This window comes from Dendrobates tinctorius, unplaced genomic scaffold, assembly GCF_039654945.1.
Source record: "Dendrobates tinctorius isolate UK_male_01 unplaced genomic scaffold, ASM3965494v1 ptg000116l, whole genome shotgun sequence".
In the NCBI taxonomy this organism is placed as follows: Eukaryota; Metazoa; Chordata; class Amphibia; order Anura; family Dendrobatidae; genus Dendrobates; species Dendrobates tinctorius.
In genome coordinates, this window is record NW_027361784.1 from 34,475,529 (window position 1) to 34,503,466 (window position 27,938).

Here is a 27,938-nt window from a genome sequence, read left to right on the forward strand (position 1 = left end):
CGGTGCCAGCAACAGCCGGTCCTGGATTCATTCATTACATAATTCAAATCTGAGAGTTTTTTTCCACTTTCGCAGCTCCTAGGATAATAAATCAGACTCCGGGTCTCCGGAAACATGGCCGCCACTCCAGTAAGTGCAGACAGATTCATACGTACGGTGTAATGTCCAGTTTCCCCCTCGATAGTGAAGTCACATACCAACACTCGTTTCTATGGCATAACATTGCCAACAGCCAATAAGATCGGGTCTTTTATGTGCAGCAGAGGCAGGGACTGTTGTAAGCCGCACTGTGATTGGTGGAAAACTCCTGTCAGTCTGGTAATTGAATGGGAGCTGTATGCGGTAGGCGTGTCCAGGGAAGTGTTGCTTGTGGCGTTTATCCCCTGATATCCGCAGAGGTTCCGGGACTCGTCGTGAGTGGACTGTGTAGAAAGCGGCGGAGGCCTCGGAGCGTCACCGGGCGGGTACGTCATATATCCGGGCGGAGGGAGCGCGGTCTGTGCGGCGGTGTCGTGTGAATGGGAGAAGGGAAAATACCTGTACATGTAACATATACAGTGGAGAGTGACGTAACAAGTGTGTATATATGTCTGTGGTGTGACGTGTCTGTGACATACAGGTGTCAGCAATGTGACAGCAGTTAGAAAAGTGCACACGTAATGCACCAGCGCCACAAGGGGTCTGGTGGGAGGTGTGCAGCAAAGGGGTCCGGCGGGGGGTGGGTAACACAGGGGTCCGGCGGGAGGTGCCTTACACAGGGGTCCGGCGGGGAGTGCGTAATACGTGGGTCCGGCGGGGGGGGTGCGAAACACAGGGGTCCGGCGGGGGGGGTGCGAAACACAGGGGTCCGGCGGGGGGGGTGCGAAACACAGGGGTCCGGCGGGGGGGGTGCGTAATACGTGGGTCCGGTGGGAGGTGCGTAACACGGGTCCGGTGGGAGGTGTGCAGCAAAGGGGTCCGGCAGGGGGTGCGTAATACGTGGGTCCGGCGGGGGGTGCGTAATACGTGGGTCCGGCGGGGGGTGCGTAATACGTGGGTCCGGCTGGAGGTGCGTAATACGTGGGTCCGGCGGGAGGTGTGCAGCGGGGGGGGTGCGTAATACAGAGGTGCAGTGGGAGGTGCGTAATACGTGGGTCCGGTGGGAGGTGCCCAACAATGGGGTCCGGCGGGAGGTGTGCAGGGAAGTTGATCCAGCGGAAGCTGTGCAGCGAAGGGGTCCAGTGGGAGTGGGCGGGGCACGTGTAATATATGTGAATACCTGATGGGGAGGCGGCGAGTATATTTTGGACATCACACATGGATCTCGATGGGGGGGATCAGTGAGCCTCATCAGTGCTTTTCTACCATATGTGCGATACGTCAGATAAACGCTGGTATTACTGCTGAGATCCCCATCTGTCACGTGGTCGGGGCCCCGGTGTGTGCTGCTGTCACAGGGGTGGGGTCCTCGCACCTGCAGATCTTTTATTGATTTTGTAGGAGTAAAGAACTTGCAGACGTCACTGACTTGGCAATTTTCTGAGCTCCCACAGAAACAACTGATGGGATTTGCACTGATACGATAGATACGACTGATTGGACATTACTAGCATCCTGTCATTATTTCATAAACATCACAGGTGGAACATCACGTGTGCAAGGGGTTAATCCGGTACCTCTCGCGTCTGCAGGTGAGAGGCGCTGCTCTTTCGGCCTCCATTTTCCACCTGGCGTATCATGCACATGTCTTTTTGTAATTCATAGGACATCTGTGCTATGCCTGGCACGCTGCTGCTGGCGAATGCTACGTGTGCCTTTCACCTACTGATATGGATTGACTCTCGCCTAGCTTTAAAGTTTAGCAGCACCGATTATTTTAGCAATACCATACATTCACTTCTTTGCTTCATTGTAGGTTTCAAGCTTCCTTATCTCCTGGAACAGAAGCAGAGATAGAAGATGACTGGAGGTACGATTATATCATTATTATACTTTGTAGCCTGGTAAACTTTCTCTCCTCTCACTGCACAGCAGAAATAGCTGTTTGTCCTGCATATTAGGAAAGGAGCAGAGTCTCCGCGGTACATTACAGTATAGCTGAGAAGGCTGCTTCTGCAGAGGACGTAACAAGGTACTTACACTGTCAGCTGCCAGAGGGGGAAGGAGACAGATTCTGTCCAGATATCTGAAGATTTTTTTTTTTATAACTGCTGCCTAGTATTGATGAAGGGAAACATTACATGTGGTTTCACTACGGCTGAATGGATGTGCAGTAATGCACTGACGTATGGTTGGAAAGACAAATAGATGAGCAAGTGAAGCATCCGGAGTATATTACAATGATTGAGTGTTGTATAAGAAAAGTCAATAAATAGCTAAAACTGATACATATTAGCTCTCCCCATACTTATAATGACACATGCAGTAAAGTTTTGGCATCTGTTGGGCAAAAAATGTTATATATATTTTAACTTAACCCTTCGATTGTGCTAAAAAAAAAAAAAAATCACCAATGTTCTATGCAAATATGTATTACCCGGGAATAATGCTGCAGAAATGGACGGCTCGTCCCCCCAAAATCCAACCCCCTTGGTGTCAGATATCCAGTAGGATTCCATTTGAATTAATAGTTTGGTATCCATGAAGTTGCTGCTCTTCCACCAAAGATAATCACATACGTACACGTTCACACGGCGTGTACTTACAGCAGAATCGGCTGCAGAAATCCTCATTTCGAACGCAGGTTTTGCAGTTTTTACAATGTCAGATGTGCAGATTCTCTTTAGGGCTATGATCCCACGCTTCACCCTTTGCATTCCACTCTCTGAAATACGCATAAATTGGCTCTTGTCAGTGTGTACTGCAGATATTTTTCACAGCACGTGATTTCTTAAAAATCTCCTTCACTATGCTACTAACTTAAGACTCAATGGATTTTCCAAAACTAAGTAAGCTGCAGACAATCTGCTGTGTTTTTGCTGCGTGGGAGCTTAGCCTTAGGGTCCACACACACAGGTGAGTTTCATCCACAACAGGAGTTAACTGTGGATCTCGTTCCAGGAATAATGTGGCTGAGCCTCACAGTTCACCCTTTGCATTGCAAATGTAGAAACCCATGACGACCTCCGTAGCATAAACTGACACGCTGCTTAGCTACTGATCAATTTTACACTGCAAAAGTGTTTCCATGACTTAAAGGGGCTGTAGACTAACTGGAAAGTCACTGCCACTCATTGCTTGAAAGCGTTATGTACCGTGACCGCTGCAGCCAGTCAGCGGCCACTGACTTCACAGCTCTGTTAGATGAATTGGCTGCAGCTGTCTCATGATTTACAAATGTCACATCACTGAAGGGAGACAGTGCCGACCTAGCCAGACCAGGTGAGTATGTGTTGTGTTTTTTTTTTTTAATGTCTTCTTGAATTTGAGTAAATCCTTCATCAAAGAGATCTATAGTCTGTGTCTGACTTCTGTGAGCGCTGCACCTTCCCTGATATTCCTGGCACCATATGGCGAACTGGATTTACTTATTTTTTTTCTTCCCTTAAGAGGATTAAATAACCCGTGTCCTTGTTTACAGGCAGCAATTTGTAATACGGACTCCGTTGTCGGTGTCTGCCATTCACAATAATTACGTCCTATGTATAATGTACAGCCATTGGGAGCTTTGTACACAGCATGTATGTAATATAGCATTGCTGCCACATATTGGATCCAATGATCACTAGGTCCCGTATTGGCCAGATGAGCTCTGCCAGTGAGTGTTTTCTCCTGTAACTGGGCCCCAGTTGATGCCCCAATTAGTGGGGGAAAAAAAGGGGTAATAAAAAAAAAAAAAACCTTTAACGAAGGGAAATATGTTGATATATATGAAAATAAATTAAAAAAAGGAAAAAAAAAAAAAAAGAATCCACACCAATACATAACATGACCGCTCATAATTCAAAACATATCTAGGGGCATTGAAATACTTACCAATTGCTGTCTTCTACAGAGGCTGCTTATCAAGTATGAGGACCCCCAGTCCAACGGCTTTGTCCTTGTTTTGTGGCTGTTAGACAGAAAAAAAAAGCCTCTTGCCTAACAGCATGCACTACTGTGGGCATGCCTTCTGACGAGAGACGATTCTCAGGACTCCTGTCCAGTGGTCACAGATTACCGGCATGGCTACTGGACTGATCTCTCCAGTTTAGTGTTTTTCTGGATCATTTGACCTTAGATTGGACTAGCCGGATCACGTAGGGGCTTATGTGTGGGCAGGAAGTCATTTTCACAATGTTAATCTATGGTGCCTTATAATGAGGCTTAAAGGGGTTTTCCCCACAAAGTTCATTTTAATCAATAGATCTTAGAATAATAATTTCCACAATTGGATGTGTTTAAAAATAATGTTCCTGTGCTGAGATAATCTTATAAATGTGTCCCTGCTATGTGCTGTGTAATATGGTGGTGTGTGACCGTACAGGAACATGGCCTGATCATGCCACAGCTCCTGGGCAGGGGATGAAGCAAAAGAGTATACAGACAGGACAGCATGTGATTGCAGCCAATTCTTTTTTTGTGAGGCAAAACATTTCCCTGCCCCAGCTGTGATCCCATGCTGTCGTGTCTGTATACTCTCATGTGATCCCGTGCGATCCTTTCTGTATACTCTCATGTGATCCCGTGCTGCCGTGTCTGTATACTCTCATGTGATCCTGTGCTGCCGTGTCTGTATACTCTCATGTGATCCCGTGCTGTCGTGTCTGTATACTCTCATGTGATCCCGTGCTGTCGTGTCTGTATACTCTCATGTGATCCCGTGCTGTCGCGTCTGTATACTCTCATGTGATCCCGTGCGATCCTTTCTGTATACTCTCATGTGATCCCGTGCCGTCGTGTCTGTATACTCTTCTGCGTCATCCTGTGTCCAGGAGATGTGGTATGATCAGACCATGTTCCTGTACAGTCAGACACGGCCATTACACAGTACACAGCAGGGGCACATTTATAAGATAATCTCATCAAAGAAACATTATTTTTAACCCCTTTACCCCCAAGGGTGGTTTGCACGTTCATGATCGAGCCAATTTTTACAATTCTGACCACTGTCCCTTTATGAGGTTATAACTCTGGAACACTTCAACGGATCTAGGCGATTCTGAGATGGTTTTCTCGTGACATATTGTACTTCACTTTAGTGGTAACATTTTTTCGCTATAACTTGCGTTTATTTAAGAAAAACACAGAAATATGGCGAAAATTTAGCAATTTTCAAACTTTGAATTTTTATGCCCTTAAAACAGAGAAATATGTGACACAAAATAGTTACTAAATAACATTTCCCACATGTCTACTTTACATCAGCACAATCTGGGAAACATTTTTTTTTGGTAGGAAGTTATAAGGGTTAAAAGTTGACCAGCAATTTCTAATTTTTACAACAAAACTTACAAAACCATTTTTTTTTTTTTTAGGGACCACCTCACATTTGAAGTCACTTTGTGGGGTCTATATGGCAGAAAATACCCAAAAGTGACACCATTCTAAAAACTTCACCCCTGGAGCTACTCAAAACTACATTCTAGAAGATTATTAACCCTTCAGGTGCTTCACAGGAGCAGAAGCAATGTGGAAGGAAAAAATGAACATTTAACTTTTTAGTCACAAAAATGATATTTTAGCAACAATTTTTTTTATTTTCCCCAGGGTAACAGGAGAAATTGGACCCCGAAAGTTGTTGTCCAATTTGTCTTGAGTACGCTAATACCCAATATGTGGGGGGGAACCACTGTTTGGGCACATGGCAGGGCTCAGAAGGGAAGGAGCGCCGTTTGACTTTTTCAACCTAAAATTGGCTGGAATTGAGATCGGACGCCATGTCGCGTTTGACGAACGTCTGATGTGCCTAAACAGTGGAAACCCCCCACAAGTGACCCCATTTTGAAACTAGACTCCCTAAGGAACTTATCTAGATGTGTGGTGAACACTTTGAACCCCCAAGGGCGTCACCCGGGCCTGAAGATAAAAAATCATATTTTTTCCACAAATGTGATCATATAGTCCCCAATATTTGGCTCAGAAGAAAAGTAGTGACGTTTTGGAAAGCAGACTTTGATGGAATGGTCTGCGGGCGTCATGTTCCGTTTGCAGAGCCCTTGATGTGCCTAAACAGTAGAAACCCCCCATAAGTGACCCCATTTTGGAAACTAGACCCCCTAAGGAACTTATCTAGATGTGTGGTGAGCACTTTGAACCCCCAAGTGTTTCACTTAAGATTATAATGCCCGGGCGTGAAAATATAAAATCCTGTTTTGTTCCCACATAAATGATCATTTAGTCCCCAATTTTTAATTTTCCTAAGAGTAACAGGAGAAATTGGATCCCAAAAGTCATTGTCCAATTTATCCTGAGTACTCTGGTACCCCACATGTAGGAAAAAACTGTTTAGGCACACGTCGGGGCTCGAAAGGGAAGTAGTGTCATTTTGGAATGCAGACTTTGATGGTCTGCTGGCATGATGTTCCGTTTGCAGAGCCCCTGATGTGCCCACATAGGAAAAAAAAACCCACATGTGACATCGTTTTGGATACTAGACCTCCAAAGAACAAATCTAGATGTGCCCCCAACTAATCTAATGTAAATTAGTAGTGCATGGAGGTGTACAATTTGAAGCAATCCTTCATACACAGGCCAGGTTTTTCGGAGCAGGTGTCCCTGCGTATTCCTCTTTTGTAACACACTCGACACCTTTTTTGCGATTTACCTTTAATTGGGGTTGGCGGGACCACCCCTGGAAAATGCTGACCTGGTACAATACGAGCACCTTCAGGTCCAGAAGTACTGGGGCCCGCTCCTTCCTGAGCGCCAAACATCAGGGCCACTACCTCCTGGAAATGAAGGTACGACGTATCGGTGGGGCATGCACATTGTGACAGCAGGAATGCGTTGAGCATTGCTATTTGGACGATGTGCACGGCCAGCTTTTTGTACCACACCTTGACCTTCTTCAATGCATTGTACGGTTGGAGGAGTTGATCGGAGAGATCAACATCCCCCATGTTTTTGTTGTTCCCCACTACACCTGTTGGTTTGCGGACCTGTGTAGAGGTACCCCATACAGTGCAGAGGGTACTGCCATCACCGTGTATGGTGGTCAAGAGATGGACATCTCTCTTGTCCTTGCACTTGACCGCCAGCAGGTGGTCGCTACATTGGGCTCTGCTCTCACCTTTTCGGAGCATCTGCCCAAGTAGCGTCTTCGGGAGGCCTCTCTGATTTTTGCGGACAGTACCGAAGGCTGCGGTACGTCGCTCAGAGAGGGGTTTGTAGAGTGGTATGCTGGTATAAAAGTTATCATTGTAGAGGTGATAACCTTTATCCAGCAGTGGGTGCACCAAATCCCACACAATTTTCCCACTCACTCCCAGGAAAGGAGAACATTCAGGGGGTTCAATCCGGGTGTCCTTCCTTCGTACACTCTAAACCTGTGGGTGTACCCTGAGGTACTCTCACACAGCTTATAGAGTTTGATTCCGTACCTGGCCCATTTACTGGGCAGGTATAGACGGAATCGCAGTCTTCCCTTGAAGTGAACCAAGGACTCATCCACGCAGATGTCCCTTTGGGGCACGTACACCTCAGCAAACTTGTTGTTGAAATGTTCGATGACCGGCCGAACTTTGAAAAGACGGTTAAAGTTGGGGTCATCTTGTGCGGCACACTGTGCATTATCAGTATAATGCAGAAACTTGTGGATGAGTATATACGAGAACAGGAAAAAGGCTGGTACCTTTGAAGCGATATGGAATCCCTGGGCGGAGAGATGCTGATCTCAGGAGATCTATGCTGCATTATTGTGTACTGTTACTTAAATGGTTGTATATGTGCTTTATTGAGGGAAAGGGGGTGGGGGAAAGGAATGGGGAATATATTGAAAATTTTATAATGTGTCTACTGTTGACAGATTGAATATGTTTGTTTCGTATGTTATGCAATAAAAACTTATCTGATTTAAAAAAAGAAATTTGTGGGTGGTCTCAAAACGCGTCCGGGCCATGACCATTCGGAACACTGGAGCGTTATATAAAATATCAACACTCCAATATTGCTAAAATTTGCGCTTCTTCAGGATCCCCATATTGAGGACCAGGCCCCAAAACTACATCTACAGGAGACCAGTTTGAAAATGATGAACGCGGGTTTGGCTCCAAAAATTGACGAGCGTACAAATTAGTTTGCTCAACCATGAGGTTAACAAAATCTTCAGAGAAGAAGACTTTGAAAAAGTCAATTTCTGCTTGGCCGGTGGTGTCAAACTTGATTCCTGATTCTGCCACAAAATCAGGAATCAGTGGCTCGTAATTTTCGGGGGGCGAGGTCCATACAGGGAGCACTGGGTCAGCTGCCGGCATGGTGGGCGCTGCCTCATCTTCTGTCCTGGAGCGTCTGCGTGGCGGTTCCGCAGGATCCGAGGAGGAAGATGAGGAGGGGGAAGAGGATGAAGAATCCGAAAAATAAAGAAAAGTGGGATCGTCATCCTTGCTATCAGTGTCGGAGGCAAGTATAGCATATGCCTCCTCCATTGAATAGCGCTGTTGGGATGAATTTGATGACATTTTTTGTAAATATGGTGCTCGGGTGCAAACTTTCTGTAAAGAAAAAGCTGTGGAAAAAAGTCTAAAACAGGAGGCCCTAGCTCTGATAAGTGTCACTTATCAAAATTAGGCTGCTGGATGTGCTCACGGGGTGGCGCAAGGGGGGGGTGAAAAAAAAGGAAAACGGCAGGCACAAACTCTGATAAGTGAACTGTGTCACTTATCAAAGTTTGGCAGCTGGGGGATGTGTGTGCGGAGTTGGTGCTAAGGGGGCTGAGGAAAAAAAAGGTGCACATGTGTTGATTGATGAACTGCGTCACCTATCAACGCTCGGCGGCTGTGCAAGGGTGGGTGGAGGGGGGTAAAAAAAAGGGGGATTGGGGTGGATGAAGAGAGATTGGGCAGGGATCAACAGTTAGGGTTGTAGTTAGGTGGCACAAAGGGGATGAAAAAAATGAAAAACGGCAGGCACAAGCTTTGATAAGTGACGTGTGTCACTTATCCAAGTTTTGCGGCTGCGGGATGTGTGTACGGAGGTGGCACAAAGGGGGCTAAGGAAAAAAAAGCGAGCATGAGTGGTGTTCGGTGAACTGCGTCACCGATCAACGCTCGCCGGCTGCGCACGGAGGCGGCGTAAAAATGGGGTGGAGGGGGGTAAAAATAGGGGGATGGGGGATTGGGGTGGATGAAGAGAGATTGGGCAGGGATCAGTTAGGGTTGTAGTTAGGTGGCACAAAGGGGGGTGAAAAAAAATGAAAAACGGCAGGCACAAGCTTTGATAAGTGACGTGTGTCACTTATCCAAGTTTTGCGGCTGCGGGATGTGTGTACGGAGGTGGCACAAAGGGGGCTAAGGAAAAAAAAGCGAGCATGAGTGGTGTTCGGTGAACTGCGTCACCGATCAACGCTCGCCGGCTGCGCACGGAGGCGGCGTAAAAATGGGGTGGAGGGGGGTAAAAATAGGGGGATGGGGGATTGGGGTGGATGAAGAGAGATTGGGCAGGGATCAGTTAGGGTTGTAGTTAGGTGGCACAAAGGGGGGTGAAAAAAAATGAAAAACGGCAGGCACAAGCTTTGATAAGTGACGTGTGTCACTTATACAAGTTTTGCCGCTGCGGGATGTGTGTACGGAGGTGGCACAAAGGGGGCTAAGGGAAAAAAAAGCCAGCAGGCGTGTTGATCGGTGAACTGCGTCACCGATCAACGCTCGGCGACTGCTCAAGGAGACGCAAAAGGGGGGTGGAGGGGGGTAAAAAGAAGGGGATTGGGGGGATGAAGATAGATGGGGGGTGAAGATAGATTGGGCAGGGGATCAGGTAGCACTTACAGTTGGCGGTTTTCTCTTCTTTTTTCTGCAGGGATTGTGATGCTACTAGTTGTGGCACCACAATACCCAGCACAGGAGCTCTTTCTGCGTCTGACCTCTCTGCAGGAATCCTCAGCGAAGAGTGAGGACCCCTGCAGAGATGTCAGAGACAGGTCACAGAGTGGTCACGTCGCTGCTGTGACCTGTCGTTGGTGGGATCGAATGATTACATCGATCCCACCAATCCCTGCTCTGCCTGGTGACCATGGCAGCTGTCTAGGATTGGCGCTCACAGCTCCGATTCCTAGGCAGGTCATGGCCAGGTCACCAGCAGGGCACAGAGCAGTCACATTGTGACCGCAGCTGTGCCCTGTGGTTGGTGCGATCGCCGATCTAATCGATCGCGCCAACCAGCTCCTGCAGGGCCTGCACCAGGCTCCAGCCTAGGATCGGTGCTAATACAGCACCGATCCGGGCCGGTACTGGCAGGGCACAGCGGCAATATAGCGCCGCTGTGCGCTGCGATTGGAGCAATCGATTAGATGTCGGGGGGCCGGATCGCAGCCCGGGAGGCCGACGCCATCTTCTGTAAGGTGAGATGGCGTCGGAATTTTAATGCAATCACTGCGACTTAAGTCGCGGTATCGCATTAAAGGGCTTGACGTACTATCCCGTCCACGGTCATACGGGCCCGGGTACCGTGGACGGGATAGTACGTCGGATGTCAGAAAGGGGTTAAACAAATCCAATCGGGGAGCTTACTATTATTCCAAGATCTATTGATTAAAATTAACTTTGTTCGTGAGATTATCCCTTTAAATTGGGTCCCTGTGTGAGCCAGGAAAGATGAGGAGCGCTCACGTGATCCAGCCTAGGATCTCGGCAACACTGAAAACTGGGGAAGGTGGCGTTTATTAAGTATTTCAATGCACCCACATTACATTACAGACACATTTAGATGGGATTAGGGGGAGAAACATTTTGCTGGGAGAGCGTCTTTTAAATGTTTATTTTTGGCTATCTTGATTTTCCATTAAAAATTTGCACCGATTGACCATAACAGAATCCATGAGTGAGCTCGTTCTGACGGGGAGTTAAACTCTTATCTGTCTTTTCGTAAACTCTTCTCATCTGATTCATGACCACATCAAAGTTCAGCTTAACTTTGGTGTGATCTCTGGTGCTATGTTAGCACAGAGGACTTCAGAAAAGCCCAGATGAGTCTGGGGTCATATTCAGTTTATTTAACTCTTGAGTTTTGCGTTGGAGTTTATCTCTTGTACCGATGGGCACAAAGTGTAGTAGACACTTCAGTATCCAGCTAAAAAAAAAAAGACGGCTACCACCATACTGGAGGCCAAGTGGAGTACAAAGAGACCATGTATGCCTCAAAGAAGGAAAGAAATGAAGAGTTCCAGGCCATCCCTTTCACAGTAGGATTGTGATCTAGGCCTGAACCCATTACCTTCCCACCATGAGTTTTTGGTGACTTTCTGACGCTGCAGAATGTCTGCACCTATTATTTAAATTAGTTGACTTGGCTTTTTTTGTGTGCATTTTTTAACATGCGGTTTTATATATATATATATATATTTATTTTTTTTAATGCAAGTCTATGAGGAAAATACATATAGAGAACTCAGAAACTGACATGCTGCGGGTATGAAACTTTCACCGCAGGACAGAAAAAGCACAGTGGGCACGAGGTTTCTATTAAAACTGTAAGACGCTGCATTTTTACACAGCAAATATACACGGTGTTAAAAAAGCACCAAAATCTCATCATAGGAACGTAGCCTTCACTGACGCTGCAGCCAGCACTAGACAGCGCAGCGGCCATAGAAACCATAAGGTGCAAACACTTGAGCCCGAGTCGGGTCATGCCGCGATTGAACGAAGAGGTTCTGCAGCAGGTGAGAAAGTGTAACGTCATCCGGCGTCGCTGGTATTTCTTACTACTTGCCTGCATTGCTGCTTCTGCCCGAGCGAAGCTTCAGCCACTAAATATTGCGGGGTAAGACCGAGCGTTAATAGGATCAGTACTTAAGTGTACTAAATGAGCGGCTGATCCGCAGCCGAGGCTTGTGTGCGGCCACTAATTCACTTCCAAACGTCACTTTTATTGTGGCTCAGTGGACTGATGCCACTGACTAATCATATCATCATATGTGTCACTGCATACATAAGCCATACATTACGTTACTTTATTGTAGTGTAGCTGTGTAAGTTGTGTGTTTTTTTTTTTTTTTTTTTTTTTTTTTTTCTTTTTTTTTAAACCTGATCTTTTGGTACATCAATTTTAACTTTAACAAAAAAAATATATCTTTGGGGTTTTTATTTTTGCATGCATTTTTAAGTTTTCTGATAACCTCTATATTCATAAACCGTTTTTAATCTCTTGTTCTCCGTTTTGTTACTTTTTATTGTAACTTTTATAGCTAAACTGTAAAACAAAAACGTAATTGTTTTACATAATTTGACTTTTAATTGTCACGTATCAATGTGTGAAATGTATATCTTTTAAAGCAATACAGTACTGTCCTAGCGATCTACCCCCGCCGGTCCTCTCATTATGATGCCTGGGTCCCTGCCGGAAGGGAAAGCAGCATAAGGCTGGGATCACACATGCGAGAAACTCGGACGAGTCTTGCATTTTAATATCAGACGCTGCTGCCGGCACTCGAGAGCGGAGCGCGCGGCTGCATCTATTTCTAGGCAGCTGTACTCTCCGCTCCTGAGTGCCGGCGAGAGTGGCGGGTATTAAGATGCGAGACTCATCCGAGTTTCTTGCAAGTGTGATCCCAACGTAAATTGTAGGTCAGAAACAAACCGGAGTAATAGGCGTCACTCCAAGTGTCACCGGGGATCGGCCTCTTGGACTAGTCACCCATGCGGCATGATCCCCAGGAGACTTTTATATGTATGCTTTATTCTTTTTCTGAGTTGCTGCAGGGTATCTGGCTGAAATGATGCATCCGGTGTCTTGATGCATGCTGCTCTGTGTGAACACAGCCTGACAGTGCCCAGAGTCTAGCGAGAGGACTTAGCTGGTGACTACTCAAATTTGGAGTAAAGATTTACAATTCCCATACGGTAATCAGTGATTGCGAAAGTTTATAAAAACTTTAAGCCATGTTCTAAAAATGCATAAATGTTTTTTTGTGTGCATGAGTTCAGCTGCATTTAAAGGGGATGTCCATGACTCTTACATTGGCCTATTCTTAGGATTGGTGATCAGTGTCTGATCAGTGTGGGTGTGACCCATGGCACTCCCACCAGTCGGCTGTTTCCGCACCGCACGCTGTCAGAATTCTCTTGTCTTGTCAGTGACAGCTAGCGGTCATGTGACCACAAGATGCGATTTCCATACTTCTGGCCACAGATAGACTAGAGGCGCTCAGCCTCGCTTAATTCACTTATATTGCTCTCACCAGTATTGCAGAGAATCTTCACAACATCCATTTTCAGAAGATGGACAATCCCTTTAAGTTTGACTTTGGAGAGCCTCCCCCAGTCCGTAGATTGCTGTCCGTACAAGGACCACAGCACAGAGATGAGTGTAACCCCCATCTTACAAGGCTCATGGTAAACCTCTTGGGATCATGCAGCAGTTTTTATTTAGCTAGCTTGGAAGCTGTAATTGTTCTGCAGGAAAACGGCGCTTTAATGAGCCGCGTGTTTGTTTTGTTGGTCAACGTTGTTTGACTTTGAAATTTTGCTTTTTTTTTTTTGGTAGAAGACTTTAATTGCTGTCGGCCTTGTATGTTATAGACACTTGTGCCTTTTAAATTTGCCTGTCCTAATTTGCAGACGATTATCAATGCGTTTGATTTTTTTTTTTTTTTCTTTTCTTTCACTAGTGAAAGTGTTGTCTAACTAATTTTCAGATCCATGAAGTGCCAGTATTCTCAAATAATGTGATAATTAGAAAAGCTGCCAAGATGCTAGGAGAAAAGCTTGTTACTGTATAGCAGCTATTGTGCAAAAATCAGTCTATTCTGAGCGATTCCAACAAGTGTTTGGTAAAAACATGCGTGTTCCTGAGATACTGGATGGTTTTCAGTATCATATATACTGTTATCCTCTTGTATGACGCAAGACAGTTATATTCTTGTACATAGGTGGCAGTATTATAGTAGTTATATTCTTGTACATAAGCGCAGTATTATAGTAGTTATATTCTTGTACATAAGGGCAGTATTATAGTAGTTATATTCTTGTACATAGGGGGCAGTATTATAGTAGTTATATTCTTGTACATAGGGGCAGTATTATAGTAGTTATATTCCTGTACATATGACCATATTATAGTAGTTATATTCTTGTACATAGGAGCAGTATTATAGTAGTTATATTCTTGTACATAGGAGCAGTATTATAGTAGTTATATTCTTGTACACAGGGGACAGTATTATAGTAGTTATATTCTTGTACATAGGGGCAGTATTATAGTAGTTATATTCTAGTACATAGGGGCAGTATTATAGTAGTTATATTCTTGTACATACAGGAACTACACTGGTCAAAAAAAATAAATGCCACATCCTAGATATCACTGAATGAAATATTCTAGTAGCAAATCCTTATTCATTGCAAAGTGGAATGCGTTGAGAACAATAAAACATAAAATTGTTGAATGTAAATCACTATTAATGTCCCATGGAGGTCTGAACTTGGAATTATACTTTAAAATCAAAGTGTAAAAGCAAATTACAGGCTGATCCAACTTCAGTGGAAATGCATCAAGACAAGGAAATGATGCTCAGTATTGTGTGTGGCCTCCATGTGCCTGATGACCTCCCTACAATGCCTGGGCATGATCCTGATGAGGAGGTGGATTTTCTCCTAAAGGTTTTTTTCCCAGACCTGGATTAAAGCATCAGTCAACTCCTGGACATTCTGTGGTGCCCCATGGCGTTGGTAGATGTAACAAGACATGATGTGCTCAATTGGATTAGGTCTGGGGAACAGGCAAGTCATTCCATAGCATCAATGCCTTCATCTTGCAAGAACTGCTAACACACTTCAGCCACATAAGGCCTAGCACTGTCATGCATCAGAAGGAACCCAGGGCCAACTGCACCTGCATATGGTCTCACAGTGTGTCTGAGGATCTCATCCCTGTACCTAATGGCAGTCAGGGTACCTCTGGCTAGCACATGGAGGGCTGTGCGGCCCTCCAAATAAATGCTTCCCCACACATTTGCTGACACACTGCCAAAATGGTCATGCTGGAGGATGTTGCAGGCAGCAGAACGTTCTCCACGGCGTCTCCAGACTGTTCTGATTTGTGAAGAGCACAGGGCGCCATTGTTGAATCTACCAATCTTGGTGTTCTTTGGCAAATGCAAATAGCTCAGCATGGTGTTGAGCTGTAAGCACAGTACCCACTTGGGGATATCTGGCCCTTATACCACACTCATGGAGTCTGTTTCTGATAGTTTGATCAGACGCATGAATGTTGGTGGAATGCTGGAGGTCATTTTTCAGGGCTCTGGCACTGCAGTCTTGCTGATGGGTTGTTGCCCTTCTGCGGCCCCCTTCACGGGCTCCTGGTGTTCCAGACTTTCTCCTGGTATCAGCTTCATGCTCTGGACACTGTGCTGATAGACATAGCTTCTCTTCTTGTCACAGCTGACATTGATGTGCCATCCTGGATGAGCTGCACTACCTGAGCAACTTCTGTAGGTTATAGACACCGCCTCATGCTACTGTACTGTACCTTTAGGGGTGGGAGCAATGACAAAATGCAAAAAATGACCAAAACAGCCAAAAAGGATGAGAACAGAGAAATGGTCTGTGGTCATCCCCTGCAGAACCACTCCTTTATTGGGGTTGTCTTGCAAATTGCCAATCATTTCTACCTGTTGTCTGTTCCATTTGCACAACAGCAGGAGAAACTGATTCACAATCATTGTTGTTCATAACTGGACAGGTTGATTTCACAGAAGTGTGCTTGACTTGAAATTACATTGTGTTAAGTGTTCCCTTTATTTTTTTGAGCAGTGTTTAATAGTTACTTTTGGTGTGCAGGTTTTAGTTCTTGAGGACTCCTGTTTTCCTCTGTACGCAGGTATTGAAGCTGATGATTATTGGTATTGACTTTCAGGCATTTCTTCAACATGAGAGCAAATCAGATGAATTGATCATCTCTTCTCAGTAGCTATTCTTCCTCATTTGATGCTTTTGTGGAGTGCAGTTACAGAGAATAATCTGCAGAGACCTCATTTGGAGTTACATTGATTAAAAGTAGAGAGAAGAAGCAGTTGCTGGAATACATTCTCCTTGCTGCATATCTCTGCTATAAAGAACCCCACATTTCTGTATATTTTTTGATGAAGACCAAAGTGCTTCCAATAATTAGTTTTATGTATTAAAATCTATTTCTAAATATATTTCTCGTCCATTGTGTTCCATTTGTATCTCTGCTGTTTTATGGTAGAGAGACTTTTGCCGCACACACTGTACCGATGACGATGAACTATACTGCAGGTGGCTATACACACAGGATAGCAGTGGGGCATTGGACGATAATTACTCTATCAATTGGCAAATGATCATTTCTACCAACAGAACCTTACTCATTTTAATTCTTGTTTGTTTTAAGCAATCATCAAACGTCCGTTGTGGTTAAATCGTTCTTTTCAGGAACTTTGGCCTAATGCGAATACTGTATATGCAAGTTTGAGCTGTCATTGTAATCCTGCCTGTGAGGATAATGAGACTGTTGAAAAGTAACCACTACAGGACAGGAGATATCACGCTTACTGTAAGGCTGGAAAAACTGCTTGATGTCAGGATTCGTTTTATAGAAGGTGACATGGGGAAATTCTTAGACGTGTTATTTTGTTTTTCTTTTTTTGGCATGATAGAAGAATGAGTGATTCAAACTACATCAGGAAATAGTTGTGTCACGGGGTCCTTCTCTGGTATCACACATTCAACAGAGCAAGCGAAGAGTGAATAATTCCAAGACCTTTATTCAGGCAAAAATACGAAAAGGTCCATATTCATTCCACCACACAAAGGATAAGATAGTCCAGAATAAGAATGCAGTCCAGTATCAGGATAAAATGTCCAGGGAGCGAGATTCCAAAACTCTAGCACCAGAGGATAAAATGGGTCCTTCTCTCTCTGAAGTGCTGTCTGTGCACGATCCTGTCCACTCCGGAACTGACTTGTCCAGCTGCTGTTCTTCCCCCCCACCCCCTTCCTTGTCCAGGGGTAGTCAAACCAGTTGGGGCGGTTTCCAGGCCTCCCAGAGGAGAACAAAGGGCCTTAGGGATTAATGCACTACAGGGGGTCATCAAGAGACAGATACAGTGAGGCTGTAGACTTACAATGTAATAAGAAAAACACTATGAAAATAACTGGAATTGTTAAAAATAGGAATATATAAAAAATGATATCCACATAACATATCACACCATCACAACCTGTCTTGGGAACGTGACCCAAAATGTAAAAAAATAAACAATAAATGATGCCAATAAAAAATATATGTTGACATGCAGAAAAACAGCCCTCACACAGCTCCACAGACAGGAAAATAAATGACTAATCACAGAAAATTACCCCATCCCATAGCTATAGATTATATAGAGATGGAGAGATATAGCTAGATGTGTGTGTATATGTGTATATATATATATGTGTGTATGTATGTGTATATATAATATATATGTATGTGTATATATATATATATATATATATATATATATATATATATATATATATATAATATGTATATACTTATACTGTGTGTATGTGTGTATATATATATATATATATATATATATATTTTAGAGCCATAATTGTACTTGGTTTAAAAATCACATTGACAAGTTAATTTCACCGCATAAGGAATGCCATGAAAACCAAACCCAAAATGCAGTGCTGAAATTTACAAAAAAATTTTTTTTAAACCTGATTTTGATTTCCCCCCCCCCATTTTCAATACATTTTGTTAGTTTCATCTAAAGGACAACTCATCCTTAGGGCTGTGGAGTCGATGTCCATTTTGGTGGAGTCATTATAAAATGAACTGACTCTGACTCTTAAAATATATAATAAATTGGGTACAGTGGTACAATGCAGGATGTGATGTAAATTTTTTTTCATAAGAATTTGGGAAATGTAATGAAATGTTCTGTTCCTGATCTAATGATTTCAGCTTTTAGTTGAGCTAAATCTGTGCTGCTCATTATGTCCATGCTCAGTAGTGACCAGTGCTGTGGAGTTGGAAGTCCGGGAAATTGAGGCGTTGGGAGTCAGTGGTTTGGCTCACCGACTCCACAGCCATGTTCCTCACACAAAATAGGCTCTCATACTGCTTTGTTGGTGGAAAAAGGCTATGTTCATACATAGTGTTTGTTGAAACATTTTTTTTTTAAGGAGCAAAAAACCTTCTCCTACCAGTCACTTGTGGGAGCAGCGCTAATAGTGCGCTTTGTTGCTGGCTAGTTAGTGCTGATCTGAGCCGACAACAAAGCGCTCTCGGTCATTGTGCACATCACACAGGGACTAGCCAAGCCACTGAAACAAGTGTCACTGATGACGCTTTGGTTCAAGGAGGGAAAAGAGGCCCCCTGATGGCGTTTAACCCCTTAACCCCCAAAGGTGGTTTGCACGCTCATGACCGGGCTAATTTTTTACAATTCTGACCACTGTCCCTTTATGAGGTAATAACTCTGAAACGCTTCCATGGATCCCGGTGATTCTGACATTGTTTTCTCGTGACATATTGTCCTTCATGCTAGTGGTAAAATTTCATTCATATAACTTGCGTTTATTTGTGAAAAAGACGGAAATTTGGCGAAAATTTTGAAAATTTCGCAATTTTCCAACTTTGAATTTTTATGCCCTTAAGTCACAGAGATACGGCACACAAAAAACTTAAGTAACATTTCCCACATGTTTACTTTACATCAGCACAATTTTGGAACCAAATTTTTTTTTGTTAGGAAGTTATAAGGGTTAAAAGTTGACCAGCGATTTCTCATTTTTGCAACACCATTTTATTTTTACGGACCACATCACATTTGAAGCCACTTTGAGGGGTCTATATAGATAGAAAATACCCAAAAGTGACACCATTCTAAAAGCTGCCCCCCTTAAGGTGCTCAAAACCACATTCAAGAAGTTTTTTAACCCTTCCGGTGCTTCACAGGAATTTTTTGAATATTTAAAAAAAAAAAAAAAAAAAATGAACATTTAACTTTTTTTCACAAAAAAAACACTTCAGGTTCAATTTATTTTACCAAGTGTAAAAGGAGAAATTGGACTGGAAAAGTTATTGTTCAATTTGTCCTGAGTCCGCTGATACCTGATATGTGGGGGGGAACCACTGTTTCGGCGCATGGCAGAGCTCAGATGGGATTGGGAAGGAGCGCCGTTTGACTTTTTTCAATGCAAAATTGGCTGGAATTCAGATCGGACACCATGTCACGTTTGGAGAGCCCCTGATGTACCTAAACAGTGGAAACCTCCCACAAGTGACCCCATTTTGGAAACTAGACACCCCCAAGGAACTTATCTAGATATGTGGTGAGAACTTGGAACCCCCAAGGGCTTCACAGAAGTCTATAACCTACAGCCGTACAATTAAAAAAATTTTTTCCACAAAAATGATCTTTTCACCCTCAATTCTTATTTTTCCAAGGGTAACAGGACACTAAAAGTTATTGTGCAATTTGTCCTGAGTACGCTGATACTCCACATGTGGGGGTAAACCACTATTTGAGCGCATGGCAGAGCTCGGAAGGGAAGCAGCGCCATTTAACGTTTTTGGCTGGAATTCAGATCGGACACCATGTCGCGTTTGGAAAGCCCCTGATGTACCAAAACAGTGAAAACCCCCCACAAATGACACCATTTTGTAAACTAGACCCCCCAAGGAACTTATCTAGATGTGTGGTGAGCACTTTGATCCCCCCTAGTGCTTGACAGAAGTTTATAACGCCCGGGCGTGAAAATAAAAAAATCGTATTTTTTCCACAAACACGATCTTTTTAGTCCCCATTTTTTTATTTTCCCAAGGGTAACAGGAGAAATTGGACCCCAAAAGTTGTTGCCCAATTTGTCCTGAGTACGCTGATACCCCATATGTGGGAGAAAACTACTGTATGGGCGCATGTTGGGGCTCGGAAGGGAAGTAGTGACGTTTTGGAATGCAGACTTTGATGGAATGGTCTGCGGGTGTCATGTGCGTTTGGAGAGCCCCTGATATACCTAAACTATTGAAACTCCCCACAAGTGACCCCATTTTGGACACTAGACCCCCCCACTGAACTTATCTAGATGTGTGGTGAGCACTTTGAACCCCCAAGTGCTTCACAGAAGTTTATAACGCCCAGGCGTGAAAATAAATTTTTTTTTTTTCCACAAAAATGATATTTTTGCCCCCAATTTTTTATTTTTCTAAGGGTAACAAGAGAAATTGGACCCCAAAAGTTGTTTTGCAATTTGTCCTGAGTAGGCTGATAATATGTGGGGGTAAAACACTGTTTGGGCGCATGGCAGAGCTTGGAAGGGAAGGAGCACCATTTGACTTTTTCAATGCAGAATTGGCTGGAATTGAGATCAGACGCCATGTTGCATTTGGAGAGCACCTGATGTGCCCAAACAGTGGAAACCCCCCTTTTCAAACTCCAACCCTAGCCCCAACACACCCCTAGCCCAAAGCCTAGCCCTAATGGTAAAATGGAACTAAATACATTTTCTTTTAATTTTATTATTTTTCTCTAACTAAGGGCGTGATAACGGGGGGGGGGTTTGATTCACTATTTATGGCGGTTTTTATATTTGGCAGCTGTCACACACGAAAAGACGCTTTATATTGTAAAAATAGTTTTTGCATCACCACATATTGAGAGCTATAATTTTTCCGTATTTTGACCCACCGAGTCATGTGAGGTCTTATTTTTTGCAGGACGAGTTGACGTTTTTATTGGTACCATTTTCGAGCACGTGACATTTTTTTTTTATCGCTTATTGTTCCGATTTTTTTTGGGACGCAGAATGAACAAAAACCAGCGTTTCATGAATTTCTTTTGGGGGGTGCGCTTACACCGTTCCGCGTGCGGTAAAATTGATAAAGCAGTTTTATTCTTCGGGTCGGTACAGTTACAGCGATACGTCATTTATGTTTTTTTATGTTTTGTCGGTTTTATGCAATGAAAACAATTTTATATAAAAAATTATTTTTGCATCGTTTTATTCTGCGAGCTATAACTTTTTTATTTTTTTGCTGATGATGCTGTATTTTGGCTCGTTTTTTGCGGGACAAGATGACGTTTTCAGCGGTACCATGGGTATTTATATGCCTTTTTTTGATCGCACGTCATTGCACTTTTTGTTCGGCGGTATGATAATAAATCAATATTTTTTGCTTCGTTTTTTATTTTTATTTTTTAAGGGGTTCGCTAAAGGGGTTAACTAATGGGACAGTTTTATAGGGCGGGTCGTTACGGACGCGGCGATACCAAATGTGTACTTTTTTTTTATTTCCAAAAAATGAATTTATTAGGGAATAATTTTTTTTTAATTAGTTTTTTTTTTTTTTTTTTTTAACTTTATTACATTGTCCCAGGGGGGACATACCTGTCATGTGACAGATCGCTGATCTGTCACATCACAGATGACTGTGACAGATCAACGATCAGGCACTGCACAAGGCTTCCTCCTTGCCTGCGCTTTGCAGGCATGAGGAAGCCAGCTCCCTGCAGGCCCCCGAAGGTCCCCGTCGCCATCTTGGATTCGGGGACCTGCAGGGATGGAGCCCCCCGCAGCAGCGCTGCACATTGCGCTGCTGTGGGGGGCTCAGGGAAGCACGGAGGGAGCCCCCTCCCTGCCGATGCTTCCCTTTAACCCCCGGTACACTGCGATCGTGTTTGATCGCGGTGTGCAAGGGGTTAACGTGTCCGTGACCGCCCCTGACAGTGTGTCGGGTGTCAGCTGTGATAATCAGCTGACACCCGGTCGCGATCAGCGGCGCTCACCACGTGGGCGCCGCTGATCGCTGTGACGTACTATCCCGTCCCTGGGAATTAAGTCCCAGGGCACATGGACGGGGTAGTATGTCATATGGCAGAAAGGGGTTAAAAAAAAAAAAGGGAATGATAGGGCATTTTTAATTCAAATATATTTGAAAATCGTTCACATAGCAGGTACAATTACTACAGGTAATGAGTGGAGGACAGAGGAGCCTCTTAAAGTAGAAGTTACACGTCTCTGAGACCCAGAAATCTTGCATGTTTTTAGATGAGCAAATACTTATTTTCCACCACAATTTCCAAAATAAAGTGGGAGAACTTGCACAATGTGGCTGACTAAATACTCCCCCCTGTATGATTTGGGTCTTTTTACAGTGCAGATGTCTCGTGACATTGGCCTTCTCCCACGGGATCCTTAAAACTTAACGTGATCTGACAATTGTAGGGAACATTTCCCTTCCTGTCGGAACGTCCCCAGAGAGGCGCGATTACTGTGAAACTTGTGAAACCTGTTTAGCCATTTAGAGTTTTCTTGCATAGACGTTTTGCCGTTGGCAAAAAGTGGTGTGATCTGCAGCTTGACCTCTTCTAATGCAAATCCCATAACCTTTAACCATTGCCGTCCAAACACCAGTGTAACCTGTTACATGGGGTATATAATAGATTACACAACTCCCTACAGAGCGATCATGTGCCGAGTGACTGCAGAAAGTTTGTCACTCTCCTTTTCTTTATGATTTGTGGGAGCTGAACACTTTTTGCCGCAGCCATAACATGGACCTAACGCAATGTCTTATAGCAAAGTCCCAAAGTGGTCCTTAGCCGGAGCATCATCTTGTATCCTATTTTGCCGGGTTCAGACAAGTATATAAAAAAGAAAACGGTCAGCGCTCCCTCCAGAAACCGCAAAAGATATTTTTCTCACGTGTCACTGTTGTGTAATCCGGGCACAATCCATGTGTTTTTTTTTTTAAATAATTTACAAGATCATTTACAGTTTTTGCTATTGGGTTGCATTAGAGGTTTTGGACCTTTTTGTTTTTTTTTTTGTTTTTTTTTTAATGTTAAAGGACTCCTATCTGTGCTTCCCTTTTACATTGCTAGCTGTAGAATGATTTAACTGGGAACCCATCAGTGCGCTCATCCTGACGGCCCAGGCTACAGGGCTTATTTCTTCTGAGCATCTGTAGGCCGTTTCATGACCACATCAAAGATGAGCTGAGATCATAAGTGGAGTTGAGGAAAAGAAATGAGAGCTATAAAAACCTTGTCATCAGAAAGAGCTCACTGATGGATCTCTTGTTGACTCATTCTGTATCCAACAGTGTAAAATGAAGCAAAACCTAAGGATAAAAATCATTCTTAACCCAATATGCATGAATGCATTTAGGGTAAAAAAAAACAAACAACCCACCCAAGGGGTCAGTGTCCCTAAAGTCTTGCCTACTGTGAAAATGCAGCCTAAACTGCATGCTCCATGTTATAGATCAGGGGGAGGTGAGTAGAATATGTAGTTTTTTGAGAAAAGAGTCAGTATAACCTGTGCTTTCATCGTTTAACCCTCTGCTCTTTCTGAGATGGGATGTGTGTTTGTCTGGCTTTGATACTCCAAAAGATGTGAATGCAGAGACCCTTCCCTTACTAGTAGCAGGTGCAGAACCCAGAGATACAGAGCAGTGTGAGATGTCAGCAGCAGGAGGGACACTGAGGAGCTGTCAATCAGGCTGTGTGGGAAAAGATTCAGCACCAGGGAGTAGGGACAGTGAGGAGCTGTCAATCAGGCTATGTCGACAGAGATTTAGCAGCATGGAGAAGGGACACTCGGGAACTGTCAGACTATGTTTGCAGAGAGCAGCAGGGAGGAGGGTCACTGAGAGGCTGTCAAGCTATGTGTGCTGAGAGCAGCAGGGAGGAGTGATACTGAGGAGCTGTCAGGCTATGTGGGCAGAGAGCAGCAGTGAGGAGGGTTACTGAGGAGCTGTCAAGCTATGTGTGCTGAGAGCAACAGGGAAGAGTGACACTCAGGAGCTGTCAGGCTATGTGGGCAGAGAGCAGCAGGGAGGAGGATCACTGAGGAGCTGTCAGGCTATGTGTGCAGAGAGCAGCAGGGAGGAGGGTCACTGAGAAGCTGTAAAGCTATGTGTGCTGATAGCAGCAGGGAGGAGTGACACTGAGGAGCTGTCAGGTTATGTTGCAGAGAGCAGCAGGGAGGAGGGACACAGGAGCTGTCAGGCTATGTGGGCAGGGAGGAGGGACACTCGGGAGCTGTCAGACTATGTTTGCAGAGAGCAGCATGGAGGAGGGACAGTGAGGGACTGTCAGGCTATGTGGGCAGACAGCAACACGGAGGAGGGACACAGGAGCTATCAGGCTATGTGGGCAGAGACAGCATGGAGTAGAGTCACTCGTGAGCTGTCATGTTGTCAGAGAGCATATTGATAGACATTTATAAAATTTTGTCATGCTGGCAAAATACCAGTGCAGAATTTGGTGATGAAAGTGGACACTTATTGTAAGCAAATAAACCGGGACCAATTTATGCTTAGGAAAAAATTTCCAAGTGTCATTAGTTCTCTGGTGTCGGTCGTACATCACTTTGAAAAATGCTTCTCGTTCTATCCTGACAATAAAAAGAAACATCTTTCAAGCCATAAAGTTTACTGGTGTGCACAGTGACAGGCGTCCCTACAGAAGCGCTCGCTTGTCATTCTGCATGAGGCTTTGTTTTGTAGCCTGGATCTCATACCTTTCTCCCCAGGCAGCTCAAAGGATGTATTCTAGGTTAGTGCGAAATAACGGCATTGAAATGACCTTGTTTATGGCATCGCCTGCCTGCATTTATATTGATCATTTAGCCTCTGTGCCTTTTACCAGGCGATAATTTATCCATTGTAAATCCAATGGAAGCAGAGCTCATATCTGCTTCAACCATGATCATTTTAGCTGCAGATATTTATTTTCTATGTGGAATGAAAGCAGTGACCTGAAGGCAACTCTACTTTAAAAAATTGACAATTTGAAAAACAAACAGATATGTGATATCGCATATGGATTTACAATGGGTATATGAATGGAAAAATACCCGACCCTATTTGACTAAATGTACCGTATTCCCTTTGTTTCACAAAAGGAGGCAGAGTCCTATTTGCTTTATATAGAGCTATGAATATTGTAATGCTGTCCCTTATTTACAAGAAAATAACTACTATTATACTGCCCCTATGTAAAAGAATAGAACTACTATAATACTGCCCCTATGTACAAGAATATAACTATCATACTGCCTCTATGTACAAGAATATAACTACTATAATACTGCCTCTATGTACAAGAATATAACTACTATAATACTGCCCCTATGTACAAGAATATAACTATTATAATACTGCTCCATATGTACAAGAATATAACTACTATAATACTTCTATGTACAAGAATATAACTACTATAATACTGCCCCTATATACAAGAATATACCTTCTATAATACTGCTCCTATGTACAAGAATATAACTACCATAATACTGCCCTTATACACAAGACTATAACTACTATAATACTGCCCTTATATACAAGAATATAACTACTATAATACTGCCCCTATGTACAAGAATATAACTACAATAATACTGCCCACCTATGTACAAGAATATAACTACTATAATACTGCCCACCTATGTACAGGAATATAACTACTATAATACTGCTCCTATATACAAGAATATAACTACTATAATACTGCCCCTACGTACAGGAATATAACTACTATAATACTGCCCCTATATACATGAATATAACTACTATAATACTGCTCCTATGTACAAGACTATAACTACTATAATACTGCTCCTATGTACAAGAATATAACTACTATAATACTGCTCCTATATACAAGACTATAACTACTATAATACTGCTCCTATGTACAAGAATATAACTACTATAATACTGCTCCTATGTACAAGAATATAACTACTATAATACTGCCCTTATATACAAGAATATAGCTACTATAATACTTCCCCTATGTACAAGAATATAACTACTATAATACTGCTCCTATGTACAAGAATATAACTACTATAATACTGCCCTTATATACAAGAATATAGCTACTATAATACTGCCCCTATGTACAAGAATATAACTACTATAATACTGCTCCTATGTACAAGAATATAACTACTATAATACTGCTCCTATGTACAAGAATATAACTGCTATAATACTGCTCCTATATACAAGAATATAACTACTATAATACTGCCCCTATGTACAAGAATATAACTGCTATAATACTGCTCCTATATACAAGAATATAACTACTATAATACTGCCCACCTATGTACAGGAATATAACTACTATAATACTGCTCCTATATACAAGAATATAACTACTATAATACTGCCCCTATGTACAGGAATATAACTACTATAATACTGCCCCTATGTACAGGAATATAACTACTATAATACTGCCCCTATGTACAAGAATATAGCTACTATAATACTGCTCCTATGTACTAGAATATAACTACTATAATACTGCCCTTATACACAAGAATATAACTACTATAATACTGCCCCTATGTACAAGAATATCACTACTATAATACTGCCACTATGTACAAGAATATAACTACTATAATACTGCTCCTATCTACAAGAATATAACTACTGTAATACTTCTATGTGCAAGAATATAACTACTATAATACTGCCCCTATATACAAGAATATAACTACTATAATACTGCTCCTATATACAAGAATATAACTACTATAATACTGCTCCTATGTACAAGAATATATCTACTATAATACTGCTCCTATGTACAAGAATATCACTACTATAATACTGCCCCCTATGTACGAGAATCACTACTATAATACTGCCCCTATCTACAGGAATATAACTACTATAATACTGCCCCTATGTACAAGAATATAACTACTATAATACTGCTCCTATGTACAAGAATATAACTACTATAATACTGCCCACCTATGTACAGGAATATAACTACTATAATACTGCCCCTATATACATGAATATAACTACTATAATACTGCTCCTATGTACAAGACTATAACTACTATAATACTGCTCCTATGTACAAGAATATATCTACTATAATACTGCCCCTATGTACAAGAATATAACTACTATAATACTGCTCCTACGTACAAGAATATCACTACTATAATACTGCCCCCTATGTACGAGAATCACTACTATAATACTTCCCCTATCTACAGGAATATAACTACTATAATACTGCCCCTATGTACAAGAATATAACTACTATAATACTGCTCCTATGTACAAGACTATAACTACTATAATACTGCCCACCTATGTACAGGAATATAACTACTATAATACTGCCCCTATATACATGAATATAACTACTATAATACTGCTCCTATGTACAAGACTATTACTACTATAATACTGCTCCTATGTACAAGAATATACTGTAACTACTATAATACTGCCCACCTATGTACAGGAATATAACTACTATAATACTGCCCCTATGTACAAGAATATAACTACTATAATACTGCCCCCTATGTACAAGAATATAACTACTATAATACTGCTCCTATGTACAAGAATATAACTACTATAATACTGACCCTATGTACAAGAATATAACTGCGCTTGCCTTTATGGGCAAAGATATGATTTTTTACATAGACTATAAGAATATAAATTCATATATTTTTTTTTTTATTTTAATTTATATTGTTGCTAAATGTTAGTAAGAAAGTAAGAAATATATCATAAATACTGGTAGTCACTATTAGAACATTTTTACTTCAGAACAAGTGTGCACAAAACATGAAAAATTGGGGAACGAATGTGGTAAGCGTGTGCCAGTTTTGTGATTGACCTAATAGCTGCCAAGTTAGCCCCCAAAATGTTTGCCAATGGGTGCACCTTCTATTATTGTATGAAGATCTGACTAAGATGATGAATGTTTGAGGATGCCGGTAATTGAGAGGACGTCTTAGAGTTGTAAAGTAATGATCGCTGTCCGGCTATAAACAATTTATTGATTCCAATTCTCTGTGCTCTCT

The 27,938-nt window shown here is 42.7% G+C and overlaps 1 protein-coding gene across 3 annotated transcripts in view; it reads left to right on the forward strand.

The window, feature by feature from the left end:
* The first annotated feature begins 291 nt into the window (after positions 1 to 291).
* Positions 292 to 27,938, forward strand: part of EFR3A (EFR3 homolog A) — a 175,264-nt gene continuing 147,617 nt past the window's right edge. Inside the window, exons 1-2 of one of the 3 annotated variants that reach the window (XM_073590347.1) lie at positions 292 to 464; positions 1,895 to 1,948. In XM_073590347.1, the coding sequence (XP_073446448.1) occupies positions 1,939 to 1,948 (10 nt within the window). In that variant the 5' untranslated portion in view covers positions 292 to 464; positions 1,895 to 1,938. Of the gene's footprint in view, positions 465 to 1,448; positions 1,671 to 1,894; positions 1,949 to 27,938 lie in introns of those variants that run through there. The other 2 variants (XM_073590349.1, XM_073590348.1) reach the window with 2 other exon arrangements.